We start from the raw sequence: 23,062 nt of genomic DNA on the forward strand, positions 1-23,062 counted from the left end.
AAAAACAAAGATGATGTGACTTACCAAATGAAAGTGCTGGCAGGTCGACAGACACACAAACAAACACAAACATACACACAAAATTCAAGCTTTCGCAACAAACTGTTGCCTCATCAGGCATCCTGATGAGGCAACAGTTTGTTGCGAAAGCTTGAATTTTGTGTGTATGTTTGTGTTTGTTTGTGTGTCTGTCGACCTGCCAGCACTTTCATTTGGTAAGTCACATCATCTTTGTTTTTAGATATATATTTCCTACGTGGAATGTTTCCCTCTATTATAACTATATAAAGATTGATATATTTAAATAGTTCTTATAACCTCAATAGAATAAGAACCTCAAAGTCCTGTTCAGACACACAGCCGAAGGCCATCCTATGAAATGGCCTCATGGTAAGTGAGGTCTCCTTATCAGGGTGAATTATATAGGCAATTAAATAATTTAACTAAACAGTGTACATACTGTTTGGGTGGACTACTGAGTTTAGGAGCGGGGACGGTGGGTGGGTCTCGCTTACGCTATTGTTGCACCATTGTTGCGCTCTTTTACGCCATTGTTGCACGATTGTTGCGCGTCCAGTATATTTACTTGATCCGTGTAGCAGAAGAATTCACTTCCGGTCTGTGTTATTCTTATGGAGATTATGGCGTTGATAACCAATAATTGTTCAAAAATAACTTAATTAAACAGTATACGTACTGTTTGGGTGGTCTACTGAGTTTAGGAGAGGGGACGGTGGGTGGGTATGTGTATGTGTATGTGTGTGTGTGTGTGTGTGTGTGTGTGTGTGCGCGCGAGTGTATACCTGTCCTTTTTTCCACCTAAAGTAAGTCTTTCCGCTCCCGGGATTGGAATGACCCCTTACCCTCTCCCTTAAAACCCACATCCTTTCGTCTTTCCCTCTCCTTCCCTCTTTCCTGATGAGGCAACAGTTTGTTGCGAAAGCTTGAATTTCGTGTGTTTGTTTGTGTTTGTCCAACAATTCTTTGGTTTTCATTTAAGATATTCTTGCAGACTGTAGAAAGAATGCTCTTGAAAAAACAGTTTTACAGTATTTTTAAAAGAATAAATACTGCTAATTTATTTCATATTCTGTGGCAGCTTATTATAGATTATCACGCCACGATAATCAAGACTGCTCTGAGCTTTTAGCTTATTCTTTCCATCTAAATAGAGGCAATGACTCAACCTTGTGTTATGATTATGAATGTTATTGGAGATATAATTGTCAAGATTTTGCTGATATACATTATGGTCTGAAAAATAAACTCACAAGCAAGAGTGAGAATGCCCAGGTTTTTAAATAATTCTTTACCATGAGCCCATTTATTGCATTTTGTCATAATTCTTGCAGCTCTCTTTTTGTAATCTGATAACTGTTTGTAGATTCTGGGTACTATTTCCCCAAGCGACTATTCCGTAGCTAAGGATGCAAGAACACTAAGCACATAGCATGCTGTGGAGATCCTCTTTGAGATACTCATGATATGTTCATCTGCTGGTGCTTCATTGGCTTTTTCCAATAGCAGATCAAGTGTCTTGCTTGTAATCAGTATATTGCTGTCATCAGCAAAAAGTACTTTTTCTCCATGGTCCACACATTGTGGGAAATCATTAATATAAATTAAGAACAATATTGGGCCCAGAACACTTCCTTGTGGGACTCCTATATTAACATACTGTGCATTGGATAAGTGATTTACCACACATTTGGATGTACTATGTGAAATTTCTGCACTCTGTTATTTAGGTATGACTGGAACCATTTATTTACCACTCCCCTGATTCCTAGAGACTCCAACTTGTGTAGAAGAATGTCGTTATAAACGGCATCGAAGGCCTTCGATAGATCTAGGAAAATTCCAATTACATAACTATCCTTGTCTAGTGATTCAAGAACAATTTTTGTAAACTGAGCTATTGCGGTTTCAGTGCTTCTGCCTGGTCTGAAGCCATGCTGTTCCTTGCAGAGAAGATTATATTTATTTAAGTAGCACATAAGTCTATTTTTCATTAAAGTCTCCACTATTTTGGAAAATCCTGGAAGTAAAGCAATTGGCCTGCAGTTTTCTGTGTTTTCAACGTCACCTTTTTTGTAAAGATGTATGATTTTAATTAGTTTAGGTAGTCTGGGAAGCAGTCAATCTTAAAAGACTGGTTAATGATGTCAGTTGAAGGGGCTTTAATGCTGTCCATGCACACTTTTAATGCACAAACTGGGGCTTCATCCAGTCCTGTTGAGGATTTGTTTTTTTAATTGTTTTATGGTACTGCTTACTTCTCTCTCGGTAGTGGAGAGCTGAACTATTGCATTTTTTAATGTAATTTTGCACTGGGATATCAGATCTTTCTGGAAATTTGCTCTGCAGGTCTTTTGCAATACTGGTGAAGTATGAGTTTATGAAGTTAGCCAGCTCTTTTTGATCACTGGTTGTATTGCCTGATTTCTTGATTTTAATGTTTGAATGTGTCTTTTTTTTTAATTTCCAGTCTCACGTTTAACTAAATCCCAAGCAGCTTTACTTTAGTTATTTGAATTTTTTGTCAGTTTGTTGTTAGCTGACTTTTTAGCTGCCTGAAGTACCTTTCTGTACATTTTTTTTGTAGTTTTTGTAATAGCTTACAAACCAGGGTCACTGCATGTATTCTTTATAGAGCTGAGTTGTCTGAAGATTTCGGCAGATTTTGTAATCCCACTGGTAAACCATTTTGTGTTGCTCTGTGCTCCAACGGGAAGTAGGACTTTGGGAAATGATTCTTCAGATTTGACCTTAAACAGTGACATGAAACGACAGAACTTTTTGCTGGCATCTGTTTGTGCAGTACGCCATCCCAGGTTTCACGACTTAACTGTACAGTACAGTTTTGCGTGACTGATTTGGAGTAGATTCTTTTGTATGCATGTAGCTTGGATGCCTTTCCCATAGGAACATTTATTTGTGCAATTTGACAAAGATGATATGAAAGTCCACAATATGTCAAAATCATCACCAGGAGAATGATATACACATAATGTGACAAGTTTTTTGGGAACATTTTGAGATGATAACTCTATTGCTGACCCTTCAAAGTGTTTTTCTTCACCAAGAGAGACAGTGGCACTTCTAACCTTATATTGGAGTTCATTCTTAATATAAATACATGACTGATTCATTGAAACTCTACAATAAGAAGATGCTAGTATGTATGAGGGCAAAGTTGCATAGGCAATTTCACTTTCCTTGCACCAGTGCTCAGTGATGCATATAACAGAGCTATTTAGGGTTTGCAACTTGACTTCAAGCTGCTGCGCTTTGTTTTGGATACACTGAGTGTTTTGGTGGAACACTGTTACACATTTTTGTTTGTGTTGTTGATGATTGTTTCAAAAGCACACCTACCTGTATGAAGTGCTTCACTGCAGTTACCATTAGACACTAATGCATTGTTTAAGCTTAAGCTACTGCTACACCTAAAAGCTCACTATCTGGTGCCCACCATGTCCTTTGTCCTTGCCTACTCCCACAGGAAGCAGTTGTATATTCCCCCATCCCTAACCATACTGTTCCTATAATCCAGTACTTTTTCCCATTGTTACTATTCTCTTTTGCATAACTTCACCCACAGTCCATCCTTTTCTTTCTCTACTTTCCCATCTTTCCTTGTGGCCTTCCACATCACACGCACTTTCCAACTGCTAACCACATAATCTGTGGAGCTCTTGACTTTCGAGCCACTCTGTATTAACTGTATCGTCCACACACAGCACTTCTCTATGTGCCCGTGTGGACTGTTGGTGCAGCATCTTGTATCTCACATTGTGCCTACTGATATCATTATTCCTGAACCTTAAAATTTATCCCAGTGTATCCCTTCTCCCACTTGTATTTTCATGTTTTCCTGGTCTTCCATGAACCATATGTATTTTCTTCCCTCTCTTACCTAACAGTCTCCCGCCTCCCCCATCTTCTTCCCAACTCAAACATGTTCCTTACTGACCCTGCTCAATCTAATTATATCTGCTGCCCCCTCTCTCCACACATGACCACTTACCGAGCTTCATCCCAACCTATTATCATCTTTTTATTTATTTATTTTTTGTATTTTAACTTTGATCTCATCCCATTTTCACATCAGTATTATTTTGTTTTCATAAATGATTTTTCATTACACTTATTTGAGTTTCATATCTCTCTCTCCCCCCTCCTCTATGATGTCAATCTGCGCCGCTACAAAAAAATTTCCCTATCCCTAGCCATCACCCTGTCCCATATACTGTTCCTGCATTGTTGCCTAACTCATGGAATTCCCCCAAATGATTTGCTCATCACGTTACCAATCTCCAGCTGCAACCTGTTCTTCTGCAATGATCTCTGTCCGTTTCGATTTTGTAGTCCGTAGCCCTCACCAATCTAGTCCTACAAAATCATATAAATCAAGCCCAAACATCTTTCGACTGCCTCTGGGCTGGAATCTAAAATTTCTGCATCCCATATTCCAGATAAAAGATATAAACTCGTGTCCTCCAGGGACTAGAGCATCATGCATGATAAAAAAAACTGACCAATTTATTCACCTCACATTCCCACCTTGGACTACATCTATCTACGAGGGCAGTTCAATAAGTAATGCAACACATCTTTTTTCTCGGCCATTTTTGGTTGAAAAAACTGGAAATTTCTTGTGGAATATTTTCAAACATTCCCGCTTCGTCTCGTATAGTTTCATTGACTTCCGACAGGTGGCAGCGCTGTACGGAGCTGTTAAAATGGCGTCTGTAACGGATGTGCGTTGGAAACAACGGGCAGTGATCGAGTTTCTTTTGGGGAAAAACCAGGGCATCTCAGATATTCATAGGCGTTTGCAGAATGCCTACGGTGATCTGGCAGTGGACAAAAGCACGGTGAATCATTGGGCAAAGCGTGTGTCATCATCGCCGCAAGGTCAAGCAAGACTGTCTGATCTCCCGCGTGCGGGCCGGCCGTGCACAGCTGTGACTCCTGCAATGGCGGAGCGTGCGAGCACACTAGTTTGAGATGATCGACGGATCACCATCAAACAACTCAGTGCTCAACTTGACATCTCTGTTTGTAGTGCTGTCACAATTGTTCACCATTTGGGATATTCAAAGGTTTGTTCCCGCTGGGTCCCTCGTTGTCTAACCGAACACCATAAAGAGCAAAGGAGAACCATCTGTGCGGAATTGCTTGCTCGTCATGTGGCTGAGGGTGACAATTTCTTGTCAAAGATTGTTACAGGCGATGAAACATGGGTTCATCACTTCGAACCTAAAATAAAACGGCAATCAGTGGAGTGGCGCCACACCCACTCCCCTACCAAGAAAAAGTTTAAAGCCATACCCTCAGCCGGTAAAGTCATGGTTACAGTCTTCTGGGACGCTGAAGGGGTTATTCTGTTCGATGTCCTTCCCCATGGTCAAACGATCAACTCTGAAGTGTATTGTGCTACTCTTCAGAAATTGAAGAAACGACTTCAGCGTGTTCGTAGGCACAAAAATCTGAACGAACTTCTCCTTCTTCATGACAACGCAAGACCTCACACAAGTCTTCGCACCCGAGGGGAGCTCACAAAACTTCAGTGGACTGTTCTTCCTCATGCACCCTACAGCCCCGATCTCGCACCGTCGGATTTCCATATGTTTGGCCCAATGAAGGACGCAATCCGTGGGAGGCACTACGCGGATGATGAAGAAGTTATTGATGCAGTACAACGTTGGCTCCGACATCGACCAGTGGAATGGTACCGTGCAGGCATACAGGCCCTCATTTCAAGGTGGCGTAAGGCCGTAGCATTGAATGGAGATTACGTTGAAAAATAGTGTTGTGTAGCTAAAAGATTGGGGAATAACCTGGTGTATTTCAATGCTGAATAAAACAACCCCTGTTTCAGAAAAAAAATGTGTTGCATTACTTATTGAACTGCCCTCGTAGTATCACTACAAACAGGAACCTCCATGAAATCTCCCCCACATGTTCTCATAGCCACGTAGCTACCAAGCCCTGCCTTGCATTCATACTACATTTATCGGTCTCTCAGAAACTTCCTTCCACCACCCTAAGTGCCTATTGCCTAAACAGACACGCTGAACAGTCATGAGTATGCCCTCCAAAAGCCTTAGTCCCACTGAGGTTTGGGCCTTTCCAATTGCTGTACTCTTTGCCCCAATCCCAAATTCAGTCATGCGGGATTTGTTAAAGAATTTCTCTTCTTCTGTGGGTCTCTATCGTGGAAACACTTTTTTGCCTCTAACACTTCCAGTCAGACTCGATACAAAACCAATAATGAAACCAGCCTTACTCAGTTTACTTCGTCATCTAACTATGATTCACATCCATTGTCCTCAGCTTATCCCCTGCTAACTTTCCGTAATTTCCTAGCTTTGAATCTTGATTCATCAATGTTCTCCAAATCTCTCAACATGGAAACTAACTTTGCATCTAGAGAAAGACCCACAATCTATCACCTAAAAACTCATCCCATCTTTATAATCCTACCTGTTGACAATTTATCCAACAATGAGGTAATGAATTGCAGGGCTTATCTGACAGAGGTTCACTGCCAGCTGTCTGATATCCCCAACTACAAGCCCTGCCACTGTGATCGCATTTCAGAAAAGCAAGATGATCTCCAGTCCCTCCTCAAATACCTAGGTCCATTCTAGATCCTCTTCCCTGAGTCTCTCTCTCTCCAGACTTCCATCACTCCCTGCACTCCTCAAGTACACAAACTGAACCACCCCCCCCCCCCCCCCCCCGCCCCTTCCCAGGACACCCCATTGTTGCTGATTGCTGTACCACCACAGAGTGAGTTTCTGCCCTTGTGGGCCAACACTTCTAACCTGTTACCAGTAACCCACCTTATAATTAAAACACCGGTGTTTCCTCTACCAACTCTCCCTAGTTCCTGTTTCTTTACTTGGCACCGTACACGTCATTGTCACCTCTGTATACACTAAATTTCTAAATGCCTGTGGCCTTGCTGCTGTTGAACAGTACCTTTCCCAATGTCTGAGTGGCTCTAAACCTGCAACCTTTTCCCAGGTTATCATGACCAGTTACAGCCTTGTCTACACTTGTCCTCTGAAGGCATCACAATCAAATTTGTAGTACAGAAATGGGCAACCCAGTGGCACCATCCTATGCCAACCTGTACGTGGGTCACATAGAGGAATCCTTGCTAATCGCCCAGAATCCTAAACCCTCACCTGGTTCACATTCAGTAATGACATCTTCATGATCTGGATGAAGGTTGAGGACCCTATCGACATTCCTTCAGAATTAAACACCTTCTCCCCCATTCGCTTCACTTCGTCCTCATCAGCTCAACAATGCACCTTCCTCAGTTTGGACCTCTACCTCAAGGAATAGTTACATCAGTACCTCTATCCACATCAAACCTATCAACCACAAACGAAACCTCCACTTTGGCAGTTGACACCCAATCCACGCCAAGACCTTCCCTCCCATACAGCCTATCCACCTGTGGTTGTTACAACTGTAGCGATGACGAGTCCCTCACTGAATATACTAAGGCCGGTATCACACTATCAAATTTCTTTGTCAAAGATTTGATCAAAGATGTGATCCAATATTCCGTCCAATATATTTGACGAAGATCTTTGACGTAGCGTTACAAGGGGTATTACACTGTCATCAAATTTTTCGTCAAAGTTCAAGATGGCTGACAACAACTTGTTATTAACCGCAGCAGTTCTACGTACTCCAATTGCTTTGTGTGCACATGCGGAAAAGAAGTGGGGGGAAAAAATGGAACCATACATACGAGGTTGACAGTCTTAGAAGTCCTGGGATTACAACTTGATAATAAATTCAGTTGGGAGGAGCACACCACAGAACTGCAGAAAGGCCTTAACAAATCTGTATTTGCAATTCGAGTGTTAGCAGACATAGGCAACATAAAAATGAAAAAGCTTGCATACTTTCATTCCATAATGTCATGTGGAATAATATTTTGAGGTAAATCTTGAAGTCAAAAGTTTTCAAGGTCCAAAAGCGTGTAATCCGTATTATTTGTGGAGTAAATTCACGGACCTCCTGCAGAAACCTCTTCAAAGAACTGGGTATACTAACTACTACCTCTCAATATATTTACTTCTTAATGAAATTTGTCGTAAATAATATATCTCTTTTCCAACAAACAATTCAGTTCATACATACAATACCAGGAACAAAAATGATCTGCACAAGGACTTACAAGCACTTACTTTAGCTCAAAAAGGGGTCCACTACTCAGGAACACTCATCTTCAATAATTTGCCAGGAAACATAAAAAATTTAGTTAGAAATAAAGATCAGTTTAAAAGGAGCCTGAAAGACTTACTACTGGCCAACTCCTTCTATTCCATTGCCGAAATTTTTAATAGAAACAAATGATGTATTGTATTTATTCATACTATTAGTATTGTTATTTCAGCTTAAAAAAAATCGATATGTTCCACATCTACGAGGATCTCCTCAGCACGGATCTACGGAACAAAAAAGTAATCTAATCTGGGTGAAGCCGTGGGTTTTACGACGACACGATAAAAGCATTCAACAAAACTTGTTACGTGAGCTTACAGTGGAAGACGTCAAGTCGTACATCAATTACTTAAGAATGGATGAGCATACATTTCTGTATGTGCTCAATGACGTGTATCCTCATATCACAAAGCACAATATTCACTTAAGAACTGCTACATCTTCAGAAGACAGGCTCACTATAACACTCCGATTCCTTGCTACAGGAGAGGGTTATGTTAGGTTAGGTCAGGTTAGGTCTCCAATCTTCTTAATCTTTGTATTCAGGGTGCCTCACGTTGTAAAGCGCCTCATCAGCTTCAGACATTTCTATTAATTTTGTAGTTGTCGGCACACACCAATTGTATTTACCGGCAATGGTTATAAAAACACTACAGACGACAGAACGCTGCAGCGATGCTAGCGCTCCACGAGGTAACATGTCACATTGCAGTGAACAGAAGACAAGCGGTTTCTTTGATCAAATATACAGCGAGGCCCTAGATTTGATCAAATATTGGACGACATTTGACAAAGTCCCTATTACACTATCAAATATCTTTGACAAAGATTTTGGACAAAGATATTGGACGAAGAAATTTGATAGTGTAATACCGGCCTAAGGGTCTTACTGAGGTCTTTGGGACCGAAAATTACCCTCCATACCTTGTCCAGAAGCAGATTGCCCTTACCCTGTTCCCCAACCAACATACCATCACTCACATACCCACTATCAGATCACAGATGTGCATACCCCTTGCAACTCAGTATGATCCTGGACTGGAGCAACTGAATCGTGTACTCTGCCAAGATTTCAACTACCCCATGCCATGCCCTGAAATGTGAAATATCATCCCACTGTCCTCCTCAGCCCTCCCACATTAGTATTCCACCATCAACTCAACCCACATAATATCCTTTCCATCCCTAAACCACCCTTCCTCCCAGTCCCTTGCATCAAAACTCCTATATCTGCAATATACCTCCGTGCAAGATCTGTGTCCTACATCCTCTCTCTACCAACTACTTCAGTCCTGTCATAAGCATCTCCTACCTAGTGGTGTAAAATACCGGGCATTTATAAGTTAGGACAAATGCCAAGGATAAATGCCTAAGCAAATGCCCTAAATTCATAAATGCCTAGACGTTGATGCATTTTAAAGATTAATGATAAGTGACTCTTAAAAAATAAGTGATATTTTGTATTGGAAAAAGTGTTTTGCCACATTGCTTCTTTAGTAGGTGGATAATGAAGTTGAAAAAGCTGCTTGAGAGTTAGAGGAAAGTTATTAGGTGAAATAAATTTGACTGTCTGTAAACATAATTTTTTACATCTTAATAAGGTCAGTTCTTGGGGTAGTACACAATAAAAAAAAAAAAATAGGAAGGAGCAAAATAGAAAATTATAGTGTAATAATTTTGCTGTCGATAATAATTTTTCAATAATATTCTGAGATTTGACATGGATTATAAAGTGTGTTACATTACTGGTTCCCTTTTTTGAATACTAGCTTATCCCCACACAGCTGTACAGCAGAGAGAGAGAGAGAGAGAGAGAGAGAGAGAGAGAGAGAGAGAGAGCACTCAATGAATACTTTTCTAAATCCATTTAAATAATTTCTCCCTTCAAGGGCTGTTATCATAAAAATATCTATTAGAATGAAGTAATCATTTTGCACACAAGTAGACAAAAAATAAAATTGCATACATCTTACACTTACTGTAGATGGCATATACTAAGATTTCAAACGTTAAATCTGATTGAGCGTGCACATAGTGGTGATGGTACAAAAGTATCTACATATCAAGTGAGTTAATTAGTGTCACAGTGTAAGCCTACTAACCTGGTACTCAGCTTCAATCTTCTCTTGGTCTCTTTTTTTTATTTGCTATCCTCCAGCTTTTAAAGGAAGAGATGAACATACATTAAATTGTTATTTGGCCTCTTCATATTTATTTACAGTCAGCGTGTGCTGTCTGATGATCAGCTTTGTAACAAACAGTCATCTAAATATCTGAGCCAGGTTAGCAAGTTACATTAATAAGCACCATATCACAAAATTCTCCAGTTGCAGACTAACACAATGATTTAAACAATTTTGACACAGGCTGTACATTTTGATAGCTGAACATAGACTGCCTACAGTGATATTAACATAATGCCTGCTGAAATGAATGGCAAATTACCTGGTCATTACATTTTGAAATCCAACCACAGGCTGACTGTGGTACTGTGTGCCACACATGTTCATTGGCAAACATAAAATCAGAAATCACAAAATGTTGTAAAATGTACATGTATCACATTATTAAATAATTACATTAAAATCAGGAAAATTAAAAGAGACAGGTATACAACAGACAATGACATAAGATTCGTATAACTAAAAAATGGCAAAAGTAATGGGTACTATTTTATGGTTTTGATTTTAAAGCACTCGGGCAATTCCAAAGCCTGCCAAAAAGTTTCAAGAAAGTGGAATTTTCTAATTTGAGTAATTAACAAACTAACAAATTATTTTAATGAAATTAGGCATTTTTGGAAACAGAAAAATCAGGGCTTGAAAACTGAGGTACTGAATTTTGGAAATAATCCCAATTAAAGATTGAAAATTTTTAGAGTATGAGAGTTTTGAATATGAATAACTTTTGAAGTATGAAATTTTTGGATAAAGTAAAACATTTGTTGAAAAGAGGAGAATGACGGCCGTCAAATGATCTATGTTAATTTAGAAACAAACAGATATTTACTCATAGGAAATTTCACCTTCACCTGGTCACATGCATTGTAAATTATAAATATTCCTTTAAATAAATTAACTCCAGATGAACTAACTATAATATTACATCATTAGTAATTAAGAAACTACACAGTGAATAACAGGATTTTGATCATTTCTGCTCAAGGGGATAGTCTGGTTAGAAAATAGTGATTTTTTTTTTTTCCCCCCTTAAATATGTTCATTCATATATGCTCAGTTATAATACGAAAGGCTTTTGTGAAATTCGAAAGAGAAATGTAGAAACAATATAATTAATTCAATTGAATGTCCATGGGAACACAGAAACTACGAAGGAAGACTGTGTGAATCACATTGCAAAACAACTTGGAGATGAGGGTTGAGAATTGTGGCAAAGGAAAGTCAGGCTGTCTCATTGTTATAGAAGAGCCTTTGCTGACAGTGCTCCAGATACTATGCCAATGAAGAGTGCAGTATTTGCAACACTGTACCACTGTATCAGCACTGATGAGAAACTGCAACACAGGAAGTGCCCAACAGGTGAGAATTCTTTATGTTTCTGTAATCATGCCCATGCCAAAGGAGAAGAAGCAGAATCACATAAAATTTCTATCCATACAGCTCTCAGCCCATCTGTTGTTAGAACAATATCTGTTTATCAGAGGCTGGCATCTGATACAGTTCCCTCCAGGTGCAATGCTGAAAAGACTGAAAATGCAAATGAGTGCCTACATAGTATAATCTGATCAAAGTGCCCAAAGAATGAATTTCCATCCAAAAGAAAACTAGAACTAGCTGTGACTGAAGCTGTTCCATAGTTTACTCAAGGGTGCTATTTGACAGAAGTAACAAGACCAACAGAGACCACACCACTGTTAGCAATGAGGACGTGAAGGAGCAAAGTTAGAGACAAGTGAAGAAGGAAGCAAGAGACCAAGTGGTGCCTAGAATTAGAAAAAAAAATGATGACATACGTCCAGATTGACAGCCATAAAAGCCGAGGAAACTCGGAAGAGAGCAGAAAGGACAACTGATAGCACTTATAGCCCAGGTAGATTTTAGGACAAGGACGGTGTGTGTGTGTGTGTGTGTGTGTGTGTGTGTGTGTGTGTGTGTGTGTGTGTGTGTGTGTGGCATAACTTTGACTAGGTTTATCTCTAATTTGTGAAACTGAACATTTGAATATAACTTTTTCATAGTAAATATTCCATAAATTAAATGAAATTATTGGAGAAAACTCTTACTATCAGTGTTGACAGTCTCGAGTATATGAGTGTTTTGTTTATTTCAGTAAAAATATTCAGAACTTTGAAAGTTAATTTAAGGTCACCATAATATATGTCCAAAAAAGCTTATACAAAACTACGAGGGTGGTTTGAAAAGTTCTTGGAATCACCATGAGAGGCCAGTGCTAGCGCGAGTTGTTCATGTGATATTCATTGGACTGTTGCCTGTAAACACGTGCCACATAAGTGCTCTCAGAAAAGAGCTGTGGCAGTGACTTGGCTCTGTTATTGTTCCTGCATAGTGATTTGTGAAGATGGAAAAAATAGTTTCGAGCAGTGATTAGGTACTTCGTAAAGAAAGGTATGAAAGCAAAAGACATTCATGCTGATTTCCCGAATACACGGGGGACTGTGCTTCATCTTATTCAGATATTGCCAAGTGGACAAATGAATTTAAATTTGGCCAGGAGAGCTTAAATGATGATCTGCACAATGGTCGGCCAAGATGTGTGTGTACTCCAGAAGTCATTGCAAAAGTGCACAAAATGGTCATTGAGGATCACTGATTGAAAATGCGTGATGCAAGATGGGTGCTGCAACTCTTTGACGCTGGATCAAAAATGCATGAGAATGGACGTATCGGAACAATGTTTGGCCTGTTTGAGGAGAAACAAACAAAATTTTTTGTGCCGGTTTGTGACCACAGATGAAACGTGGGTGCACTACTATACCCCATAGACAAAACAACAGTCAGAACAGTGGAAACATGCTGATTCTTTGCCACCAAAGAAAGCAAAGACAGTTCCTTTGGCAGGAAGGGTCATGACATCAGTGTTCTGGGATAGGAAGGGGATTCTGTTTGTAGATTATCTCCACACTGGGCAAACAATTGTTGGAGAATACTATGCTAACCTCCTGGACAAATTGCAACAAAAGATACGTGAAAAAAAAGGTGAAGTTTAGCAAGGAAGAAAGTCATCTTCCATCAAGGCAATGCATGCACAGGCACATGTGCTGTTGCCATGGCAAAACTATATGAACTAAGGTATGAATTGTTGCTACATCTGCCTTATTCACCTGATATGGCTCCGTCAGACATCCCTCTCTTCCTAAAACTGAGAATTTTTTTTGATGGATGAAGATTTATTTCAGACGAAGAATTGATAGCTGGAGTTAACAACCATTTTGCAGGCTTGGAGGAAACTCATTTTTGAGATGGGATCAAGGCACTGGGACATCATTGGAGCAAGTGCATTAATCTACAAGGAGACTACATTGAAAAATAAAAAAAGTTTCAGTGATGTAAGTACTTTTTTCTGTTCCGTTCCGAGAACTTATCAAACCACCCTTGTATCAGTATTATTAAATACAGTAATCAATTTTTCAATCACAATTTAGTACATAAAAGAAGAATAAAAACATCTAAAATAATATACAATAATTATTTCTCAAAAACTGTTGGATAGATTGAGTTGTGACTCTGTAGTTACATTTAGCAGTATGCAGAAATTATATGTTTAAAATTTGAGACCAGTTGATTAATTAAGAAAAGTTTCATTCTTTACCACACTGTGACCTTAAGTGAGAAATTGAATATTTTGAGTAATTCTTGTGTATGCACTATTAACAAAGAGTTTGACTAAAGAAAAATTATATTAATGTTAGAGGAGTAATATAAGAGCAAGTCAGATAGTCCTATCTTTCTCTGTTACCACAGTTAGTTACGTAACATTTGCCCTAACACTTATCAGTTGTATGTTACTCTAAATCTGTAATTGTACTTGGTTTCATAATGCCCTCTGGCGCATAGACAAAACTCGCTCTACATTCACCTGTTAATATTGAGAATGTTTGTTGAACCATTGCCACCTTGGATGGCAACTGCTTCTGTATTCAGTCATCCTCATGTGGACACTCGGCTCTCACCAGTGCATTTAATATTACTAATTTTCTTTTAACGTATTTAACCCAATGAGTCATTGTAACATATTAATATCATTGTACTAGTAGGTATATGTTATATTGCCTAATACTTCCAACAAATTGCACAAAATATATTAGCATCTAAATATGAAATCGTACATGATTCTGTAGGCCAGAAAAATGGCTTATTGGGATGGAGAACCGGGCGGAGTAAATGGGAGAGAAGGTGTAGAGATTCTGGAGAAATGTTAATGGGTGTATCCTCAGGCCAAATCATGGAGATAACATCATTGAATATGAGCCAGGAGAGCGGTTTGAAAGAACTCCTCTAGACAGCTCATGAATAGGTTTGCATAGGATGGTACCATTTGAGTGCCCCTTGATGTACCTTGGATAAAGTTGTAGGTGATGCCTTCAGAGGAAAAGTAATTATGGGTGAGGATGTAGTTGGTCATGATGATCAGAACACAAGTTATAAGTTTGGAGTCAGTCAGGCTTGGAAAAGTTAGTGTTCACTAGTGGCATTGGGGATATTAGGGTGTAGACATCATGTACCACCAACAGGGATGAGCAGACACCAGATGGTAAATGAACTAGAACGTAGAGCATTGGTAGAGGAAATGGTTGGCATCTTTTAATAGGAGATTAGATTACAGTTAATATGCTGGAGGTGTTGGTCCACAATGGCAAAGATTCTCTCTCTCTCGGGATGCAGTAACTACTGTAGCCACAATGGGGTATCCTGGGTGGTTGGGTTTGTGTATGTTAGGAATCATATAGAAGGTAGGGGTGCAGTGAGTACTGGAAGTAAGGGAATATACAGATTCTACATCTACACCTTTGTACATACTCTGCAAGCCACCATACAGTGCTTTGCGGAGGGTACCGTGTACCACAACTAGATGTTTCCTTACCCGTACCAGTTGCAGATAGGGCAAGGGAAAAATGATTGTCTCTCTGCCTCTGTATGAGCCCTAACTTCCCTTATCTTTGTGGTCCGTACGCGAAATGTATGTTGGCGGCTGTCGGATTGTTCGGCAGTCAGCTTCAAATGCTGGTTCTCTAAACTTTCTCAGTAGTTTTATTCAAAATGAATGTCTTCTTCCCTCCAGGGATTCCCACTTGAACTCTCAAAGCATTTCCATAACACTTGCATGCTGATCAAACAGGGTGGTAACAAATCTAACAGCTTACCTCAGAATTGCTACGATGTCTTCTTTCAATCCAACCCGGTGTGGATCCCAAACACTCAAGCAGTGCTCAAGAATAGGTCACACTAGTATCCTCTATGCAGTCTTCTTTACAGATGAACTACAATTTGGTCTTTCCATGTCATATGGCTTCACAACATTATGCCCAGAAATTTAAATGATGTGACTGTGTCAAGCAGGACACTACTAATGTTTATTTTTCATACTCATCTGCATTAACTTACATTTTTCAATGTTAAGAGCCCAGGTGCCATTCATCACACCAACTGGAAATTTTGTCTAGATCATCTTGTGTTAACCTATAATTAGTTATCTTCGACACATTCCTGTACACCACAGCATCATCAGTGAACAGCTGCAGATTGCTGCCCATCCTGTCTGCCAGATCATTTACATGGATTATTGTGCCTCCCTGGGGCACTTCTTATATTACTCCTGTCTCCGACGAATACTCGCCATTGAGGACAACATGCTGGATTCTATTACTTACGAAGTCTTCGAGCCAATCACATATCTGGTAGCCTATTCCATATGCACATACCTTCAGTAACTGTCTGCAATGGGGTATCATGTTGAACACTTTTCAGAAACCCAAAAGTATGAAATCTGTCTGTTGCCCTTCATCCGTAGTTCGCAAAATATCATTTGAGAAAAGAGCAAGCTGGGTTTTGCACGAGCAATGCTTTGTAAAGCCATGCTCATTCGTGGACATTAACTTTTCGGTCTCTAGGAAATTTGTTACATTCAAACTTAGAATATGCTCTAGAATTCTGCAGCAAACTGAGTAAAAAATATTGATCTGTAATCTTGCGAATCCATTCTTTTACCATTCTTATATATGGGAGTCACCTGCGCTTTTTTCCAGTCACTTGGCACTTTGTGCTGATTGAGAGGTTTGTGATAAATGCAAACTAAATAAGCAGCCAATGACATAGAGTATTCTGTGTAGAACTGAATTTGGATTCCTTCCAAACCTGGTGACTTATTTGTTTTCAACTCCTTCAGTTGTTTCGTAATGCCAGGGATGCTTATTACCGTGTCATCCATATGGGGCTCTGTGCGATGGTCAAATGACGGTGCGTTTATCAGATTCTCCCATGTGAACAGTTTCTTAAATGTGGAATTTAAAACTTTGGCGTTCCTCTTGCTATATTCTACTGCCAAACCAGACTGATCAATGAGTGACTGGATTGGAAGCCTTAGACCTGCTTAGCAATTTTAGGTAGGACTAGTGTTTTTTCGGGTTCTCTACCAGATCTTTAACCAAGGTATGACAGCGGCAGCTGTTGTATGCTTCACACATAGATCTATTCACAGGTGCACAAATCTCCACTAATCTTTGCCTGTCGTGATTTGTGTCTTTTGACCCAAGAGTGCACCTTTGCTTCTTCAGCATTTACGAATTTCATTATTAAACCACATTGGGTCTTTTCTGTCCTTAATCCACTTATTAGGCACATACTTATCCAGGGCGTGATTTACAATCTGTGTATCAACTTTACCCATAAATCAGAGGAGAAATCATGTATGGTGTTCCACAAGGCTCGGTCTTAGGTTCACTATTGTTTCTCATGGATGTAAATGACGTTTTGTGTAATATACAAGAAGCAGAATTAGTTCTTTTTGCTGGTAAGACTAGCATTGTAATCAGTACAATACAGGTGGATGATGGAAGTGTTGAAGGCTGCTGGCTTCATGCGTGAGTGCAAGCAGAGCTCGCAATTTGCAGCACTGTTCCCAGAGTTTACAGGGGTTTTGGTTTTGAAACAAGTCGAAGGTCTCAACCAAAGGATTCAGTGACTCTTTGATGGCCTTGGTTGCAGGTTTCTAGACCTGCATTATTGGTTGGGGATTTGTAGGATTCCCCTTGATAGGTCAGGTGTGCACTACACAAAGGAAGCAGCTACTCAGTTAGCAGAGCACTGTTGCAGTGCACATGATAGTTTTTTAGGCTAGGCGATAGTTTCAGGTACTCTAATGAAAACTCATCAATCGATACGCAGCAAGGGAGATCGGACTGACTTAAGAGTAAAGTCAATTAGACAGTCAAAATTTTATCAGTAAATTGTCAAAGTATTTGTAACAAAGTTCCCAAATGTGTTCACTGCAGTTGACAGAAGTATTGTCTCATTGAGGTCTAAGATGAGTATGCCAATGAAGTTATCTGGTTACATTTAACAGGTCTAGGTGAGACCAAGTTAATTGTTGGTTGTTTTTACTGGCCACCTGATTGTGCTGTGACAGTTCTAGAGCCAACCAAAGAATGTCTATGGTCAACTTCACGTAAATACCCAGATCATGCATTGCTAGTTGGAGGTCACCTACAGAGTATATAGATTGGGATGTCTAGGGATTCATTGCAGGAGGTACAGACACACAATTGTGTGAAGTGCTTTTGAACATGTTTTCTGAAAATTGTCTTGAGCAGCTAGTTTGGCAGCCCATACACAGTGGAAATATCTTAGAACTTGTAGCTACAAGTAGACCGGATCTTATCGACAACATCAGTTTAGAAAAGGGGTTTAGTGATCATGATATCATTATAGCAACAGTGGTTTGAAAGTTAATAAATCAGTTAGGATGGCTAGGAGAGAGATTCTGTTAGGAAGAGCAGATAAGTAGTTGTTAGCATCTCACTTAAACAATGATCTGACATCACGTAGTGCAAGTGAGATGGACGTAGAGGAATTATGGGCAAAGCTGAAGGAGATTGTAAATCATGGACTGTAGAGTTATGTGTGTAGTGAGAGGATTAAGGACGGAAAATATCACCATGATTTAATAACAAGATTCGGAAACTGCTGAGGAAGCAGAGGCTGCTGCACTCTTGGTTCAAAAGAGAACACAAAAATGACTGCAAGGAAAGGTTAGTATAAATTCATGTGTCTGTGGAAATATCTATATGCGAAGCATACAACTACTACCACCATCAAGGAGAAAATTCTGCTCCTATGTAAAATTCCTAAGTAGGTCTAAGGCTTCTGTCCATTCACTTGTCAACCAGTCTGATGTGGCAGTTGAAGAATCCATTCACTTTTCGACCAGTCTGGTGTGGCAGTTGAAGAATCCATTCACTTTTCGACCAGTCTGGTGTGGCAGTTGAAGATAGCAAAATTAACACCCAAATTTTAAATGCCATTTTCAAGAAATCAGTCATGCAAGAGAGTTGTTCAAACATATCATCATTTTCTTGTGGTAGCGTTCTCGCTTGCCGCACATGGGGGTCTCGGGTTCGATTCCTGGCGGTGTGTCGAGGATTTTTCCTGCCTCAAGATGACTGGGAGTTGTTGTGTCGTCTTCATCGTCATCATTCATCCCCATTAGGGTCGGAGGAAGGCAATGGCAAACCACCTCCACTAGGACCTTGCCTAGTACGGCGGTGCAGGTCTCCCGTATCGTCCCCTACACTTCTCGGAGTATGGGACATCATCATCATCATCATCATCATCGTCATTTGACCATCGAACACACCACTGTATCATCCCTGCGTAGAGAAACAACTATAGGAGTTGGAAACAAACAAGTCACCAAGTCTGGATTGAATCCCAATTCAGTTTTTCAGAGAGCGCTCTATGGCATGGGCCCCTTACTTAGCTTGCATTTATTGTTAATCTTTCACTCAGTGCAAAGTACAAAGCAAATGGAAAAAGTGCAGGTGATTCCTCTATACAAGAAGGGTGAAAGAACAGACCTGTAAAATTACAGACCAATATCCCTGACACTGGTTTACTGCAGAATCCTTGAACATATTCTCAATTGAAATATAATAAATTTTCTTGAGACCAAGAAGCTGATGTCCACGAATCTGCATGGTTTTAGAAACTATCATTCGTGTGAAACTCAGTTTGCACTTTTCTCAATGATCTGCTGTGAAGTATGAAAGAAGAACAAGAGGCAGATTCCATTTTTGTAGATTTCCAGAAAGCGCCCCATTGTGGGCTATTAAAGAAGGTACAAGCACATGGAACAGGTGTACAGAAATAGGAGTGGTTCGAGGACTTGTTAAGTAATAGAACTTGATGTTGACTGCTCATCGGAGAGTAGGATATCGCCAGGAGTGCCCCGGGGAATGTAATAGGACCTTTATTATTCTCTGTATACATCAGTGATTTTGTGGAAGGTTGAGCAGCAATCTGTGGTTGTTTGCTGATGTTGCTATGGTGTACAGTAATGAGTCAAAGTTGAGTGACTGTAGGAAGTTAAAAGATGCCTTAGACCAAATTTTTAGTTGTGATGAATGGCAGCTAGCTCTAAATGTGGAAAAATGTAAGTTAATGTTGATAAGTAGGAAGAACAAACCTGTAATGTTAAGTTACAGTATTACTAGTGTTCTGCTTGACACAGTCAAGTTTTTTAAATATTTGTGCACAATGTTACAAAGCGATATGAAATGGAATGAGCATGTGAGGGTTGTGGTAGGAAAGGCGAATTATCAACTTCAGTTTACTGGGAGAATTGTAGGAAAGTGCGATTCATCTGCGAAGGAGACCACATGCTGGAGACTAGTGCGATCTATTCTTAAGTATTGCTCAAGTGTTGGGTTCCGTACCAGGTCAGATTAAAGGAAGAGATCAAAGCAATTCAGAGGCGGGCTGCTAGATTTGTTACTGGTAGGTTCAAACAATGCAAGTGTCAGACAGATACTTTGGGAACTCAAATGGGAATCCGTGTAGGGAAGGCGACATTATTTTCAAGGAATACTATTGAGGAAATGTTGAGAAGCAGCGTTTGAAGCTGATTGCAGAACAGTTCTGTTGCCTCCAATGTACATTGCGAATAAGAACCACAAAGGTAAGATAAAAGAAATTAAGGCTCATACAGAGGCATATAGCTCGTTGTTTTTCCCTTGTTCTGTTCGTGTGTGGAACAGGAAAGAAAATGACTAGTGATGGTATAGGGTATCCTCTGCCGTGCACAATAAGGTGGATTGCAGAATATCAATGTAGATGGAAATGTAGATACATAGAGCAACAGAAGAAATTACAAATAACGTTCTTAAAACTATTATTGAGTGGTGTTCTGCAAGTGGTCAGACTGTCAGTTTCTAAGAGACACAATAATTCGATTCTGCGCACCTGGGGAGGGAATAGTAACTAGGGTGTAAACTTCAAAATTCTAGGTGGAAATAGCAAGAACACATTTTTGTACTCCTATTACAGTTCATTTCGACCACATTTGCGCTTTAAATCATTGCAAATCTCAGGAACAGACAAATCACCAAGAAAACATACTTTGCGTGTTTTCCTTCAATGATGATCTGGGGCAATTCAGATTTAAGAAAGAAAGTTTTCAGTGCTCAAAAAGCTGATGTAAGAATAATATGTGGTGTTCACCAATGACCATCTGTTAGACATTTGTTTAAGGAATTAGCCATTTCGACTACTGCTTCACAACATATTCATTCCTCCTGAAGTTTGTTGTAAATAATGTATTACAGTTCAAAATGAACTGTGAAGTACATAATTATAAGGGCAGTCAAATGAAAACCGAACATCCACCACAACGGGACCATGGAACGATTCCATTCAAAAGTAATCACCTCATGTGTTAAAGACAACTATTACACTGGGAGGTGAGATGATCAGTGCTTGTCTTGTAGAATGCGCTCAACTGTTGATGGATCCACAAACCACACCCACTCTTGCACTTCCTCGTCTGACTGCAACTGATGTCCATGCATGTCATTTCTCCAGTTTACAAGAGATGTGAAAATCATGGTGAAAGATTTGGGTTGTGTGGAGGATGGTTCAGTGTTTCCCAACCAAATCACTGAAATGTAGTCTTTGTTTGATTGACAATGTAGTGGCAGGCTTTATCATGCAACACAATAACTCTTCCCAACATTCCTAGGTGTTTTGACTTTATTGCGTGTTGCAGTTTCTGCAAAATGTTTTTGTAACTCTGGACATTGATTGTTGTTCCCCGCTAGAGGAGCTTGATGAGCAGAGCAGCAGAGGCCCCCTGAAGTCAAAGAAGGATGTAATCGTGACTTTACTGGAATTTGTGTGAACAGCTATGGATTTCTTTGGTGGGGAGATGTGGGATATTTCCACTGTTGGCTTTACCATTTGCCCTCGGACTGTTGGACGGAATCATCCTGTTGCACAATATCGCCCGTCCCCACACTGACAATTGGATGAAGTCTACGCTTTAGTGATTTGGTTGAGATACACTGCAACACCCTCCATACAGCTTGGATCTTTCACCAGGCGATTTTCAAGTCTTTGGTGACTTGAAGGAAGACATTCATGGATGTCACTTTCAGTCAGACGAGGAAGTGCAAGAGTGATTACAGTTGTGGAGCAGTCAGCAGCTAACTGCGTTCTATGAAACGGGAATTGGTCATCTCATTTTCCAGTGAGGTAAATGTTTGAATGCGTATGGTGATAACTTTTGAGTTTGAACCATTCCATAGTCTCATTGTGGTGGATGTTTTCATTTGACTGCTCCTCATGCTATACCAGAAGTAAAAAATGACATTTATTATTCTACATTAAGGTTGTCTTTAGCAAAATAATAAATAAATAAATAAATGAATAATTAAATACGGATGCACAATGCTGCCACTGTCATTTTTCATCACTTACTAAATGGTATAAAATGTCTGAGAGCATAGTTAAATTTGAAACCCCTGTAACAGTTTCTCCTTGACAACTCCTCTTATTCCACAGAAGAATTTCTGTGTATTTAATATATAAAAGGGGGTGGGTAAGAATTACTAATTTACATGCATTATGGAATATAAAAATAACCATTATAAAAATAACCACCTTACCAGTAAAGTGATTTTTGTATTCTCTTATAAGCTTCCTTGTAATTCAGTTTTTTAAACTATTCCTTGTCTCCTCAGATTCAGCATCTCATCTCATTAGTCAAGATTTTTTGGCAATAGTTTTAGCATATCTGTCACTGCTGTTATTTCATTGAAGATTTATTTGCTTTCTCTATGCTTCAGACCATACATATTCTACTCATGGTTTTTTAGTATTTTCTTGAACTTCACCCTGTGCTTGTTATACATATCTTATGATACCATCCAAACATTGTTCTGTGCTTCAAGTACATGGTTTCTCTGTTATGTGAGTAATTGTGTAGTTGATCTGGAATCTAAGGTTAGCAGTTACTATCCATTCATGTTGTTTTCTTTTGTGGTCTCTTGAAGATTGTGCTTGTAATTATCAATTACTTGATCACAGAGTTCCAACAGTTATGCTCTTGGAGTCCTCAAATCAGTCTACACTACTTAATGACTTGCAGCTACATCCTTCTGTGTTGTGTAACTAGTTCTTATCTACAAGTTATTTATTTATTTAGTTATTAGTTAGTTTCTTGTTGCATGGATCATTTTCCAATAAATCTTAATGATGTGGAATCAGTGAAGTTACATCAACAGAGTGTAAAATAAAAAGCAAATTGGATTGCTAAGTAGAACTGTTGAGAAAAA

At 39.5% G+C, this 23,062-nt stretch overlaps 1 protein-coding gene across 2 annotated transcripts in view; it reads left to right on the forward strand.

The window, feature by feature from the left end:
• Window positions 1-23,062, forward strand: part of LOC126470247 (A-kinase anchor protein 10, mitochondrial) — a 120,982-nt gene that overhangs the window by 79,278 nt on the left and 18,642 nt on the right. Inside the window, exon 9 of one of the 2 annotated variants that reach the window (XM_050097970.1) lies at window positions 11,583-11,757. The exons of the other annotated variant lie outside the window; for it this stretch is intronic. Coding sequence (XP_049953927.1) covers window positions 11,583-11,634 — 52 coding nt within the window. The 3' untranslated portion in view covers window positions 11,635-11,757. Of the gene's footprint in view, window positions 1-11,582; window positions 11,758-23,062 lie in introns of those variants that run through there. 2 annotated transcript variants of the gene reach the window in all.

This window comes from Schistocerca serialis, chromosome 1 (genome assembly GCF_023864345.2).
Source record: "Schistocerca serialis cubense isolate TAMUIC-IGC-003099 chromosome 1, iqSchSeri2.2, whole genome shotgun sequence".
NCBI lineage: Eukaryota > Metazoa > Arthropoda > Insecta > Orthoptera > Acrididae > Schistocerca > Schistocerca serialis.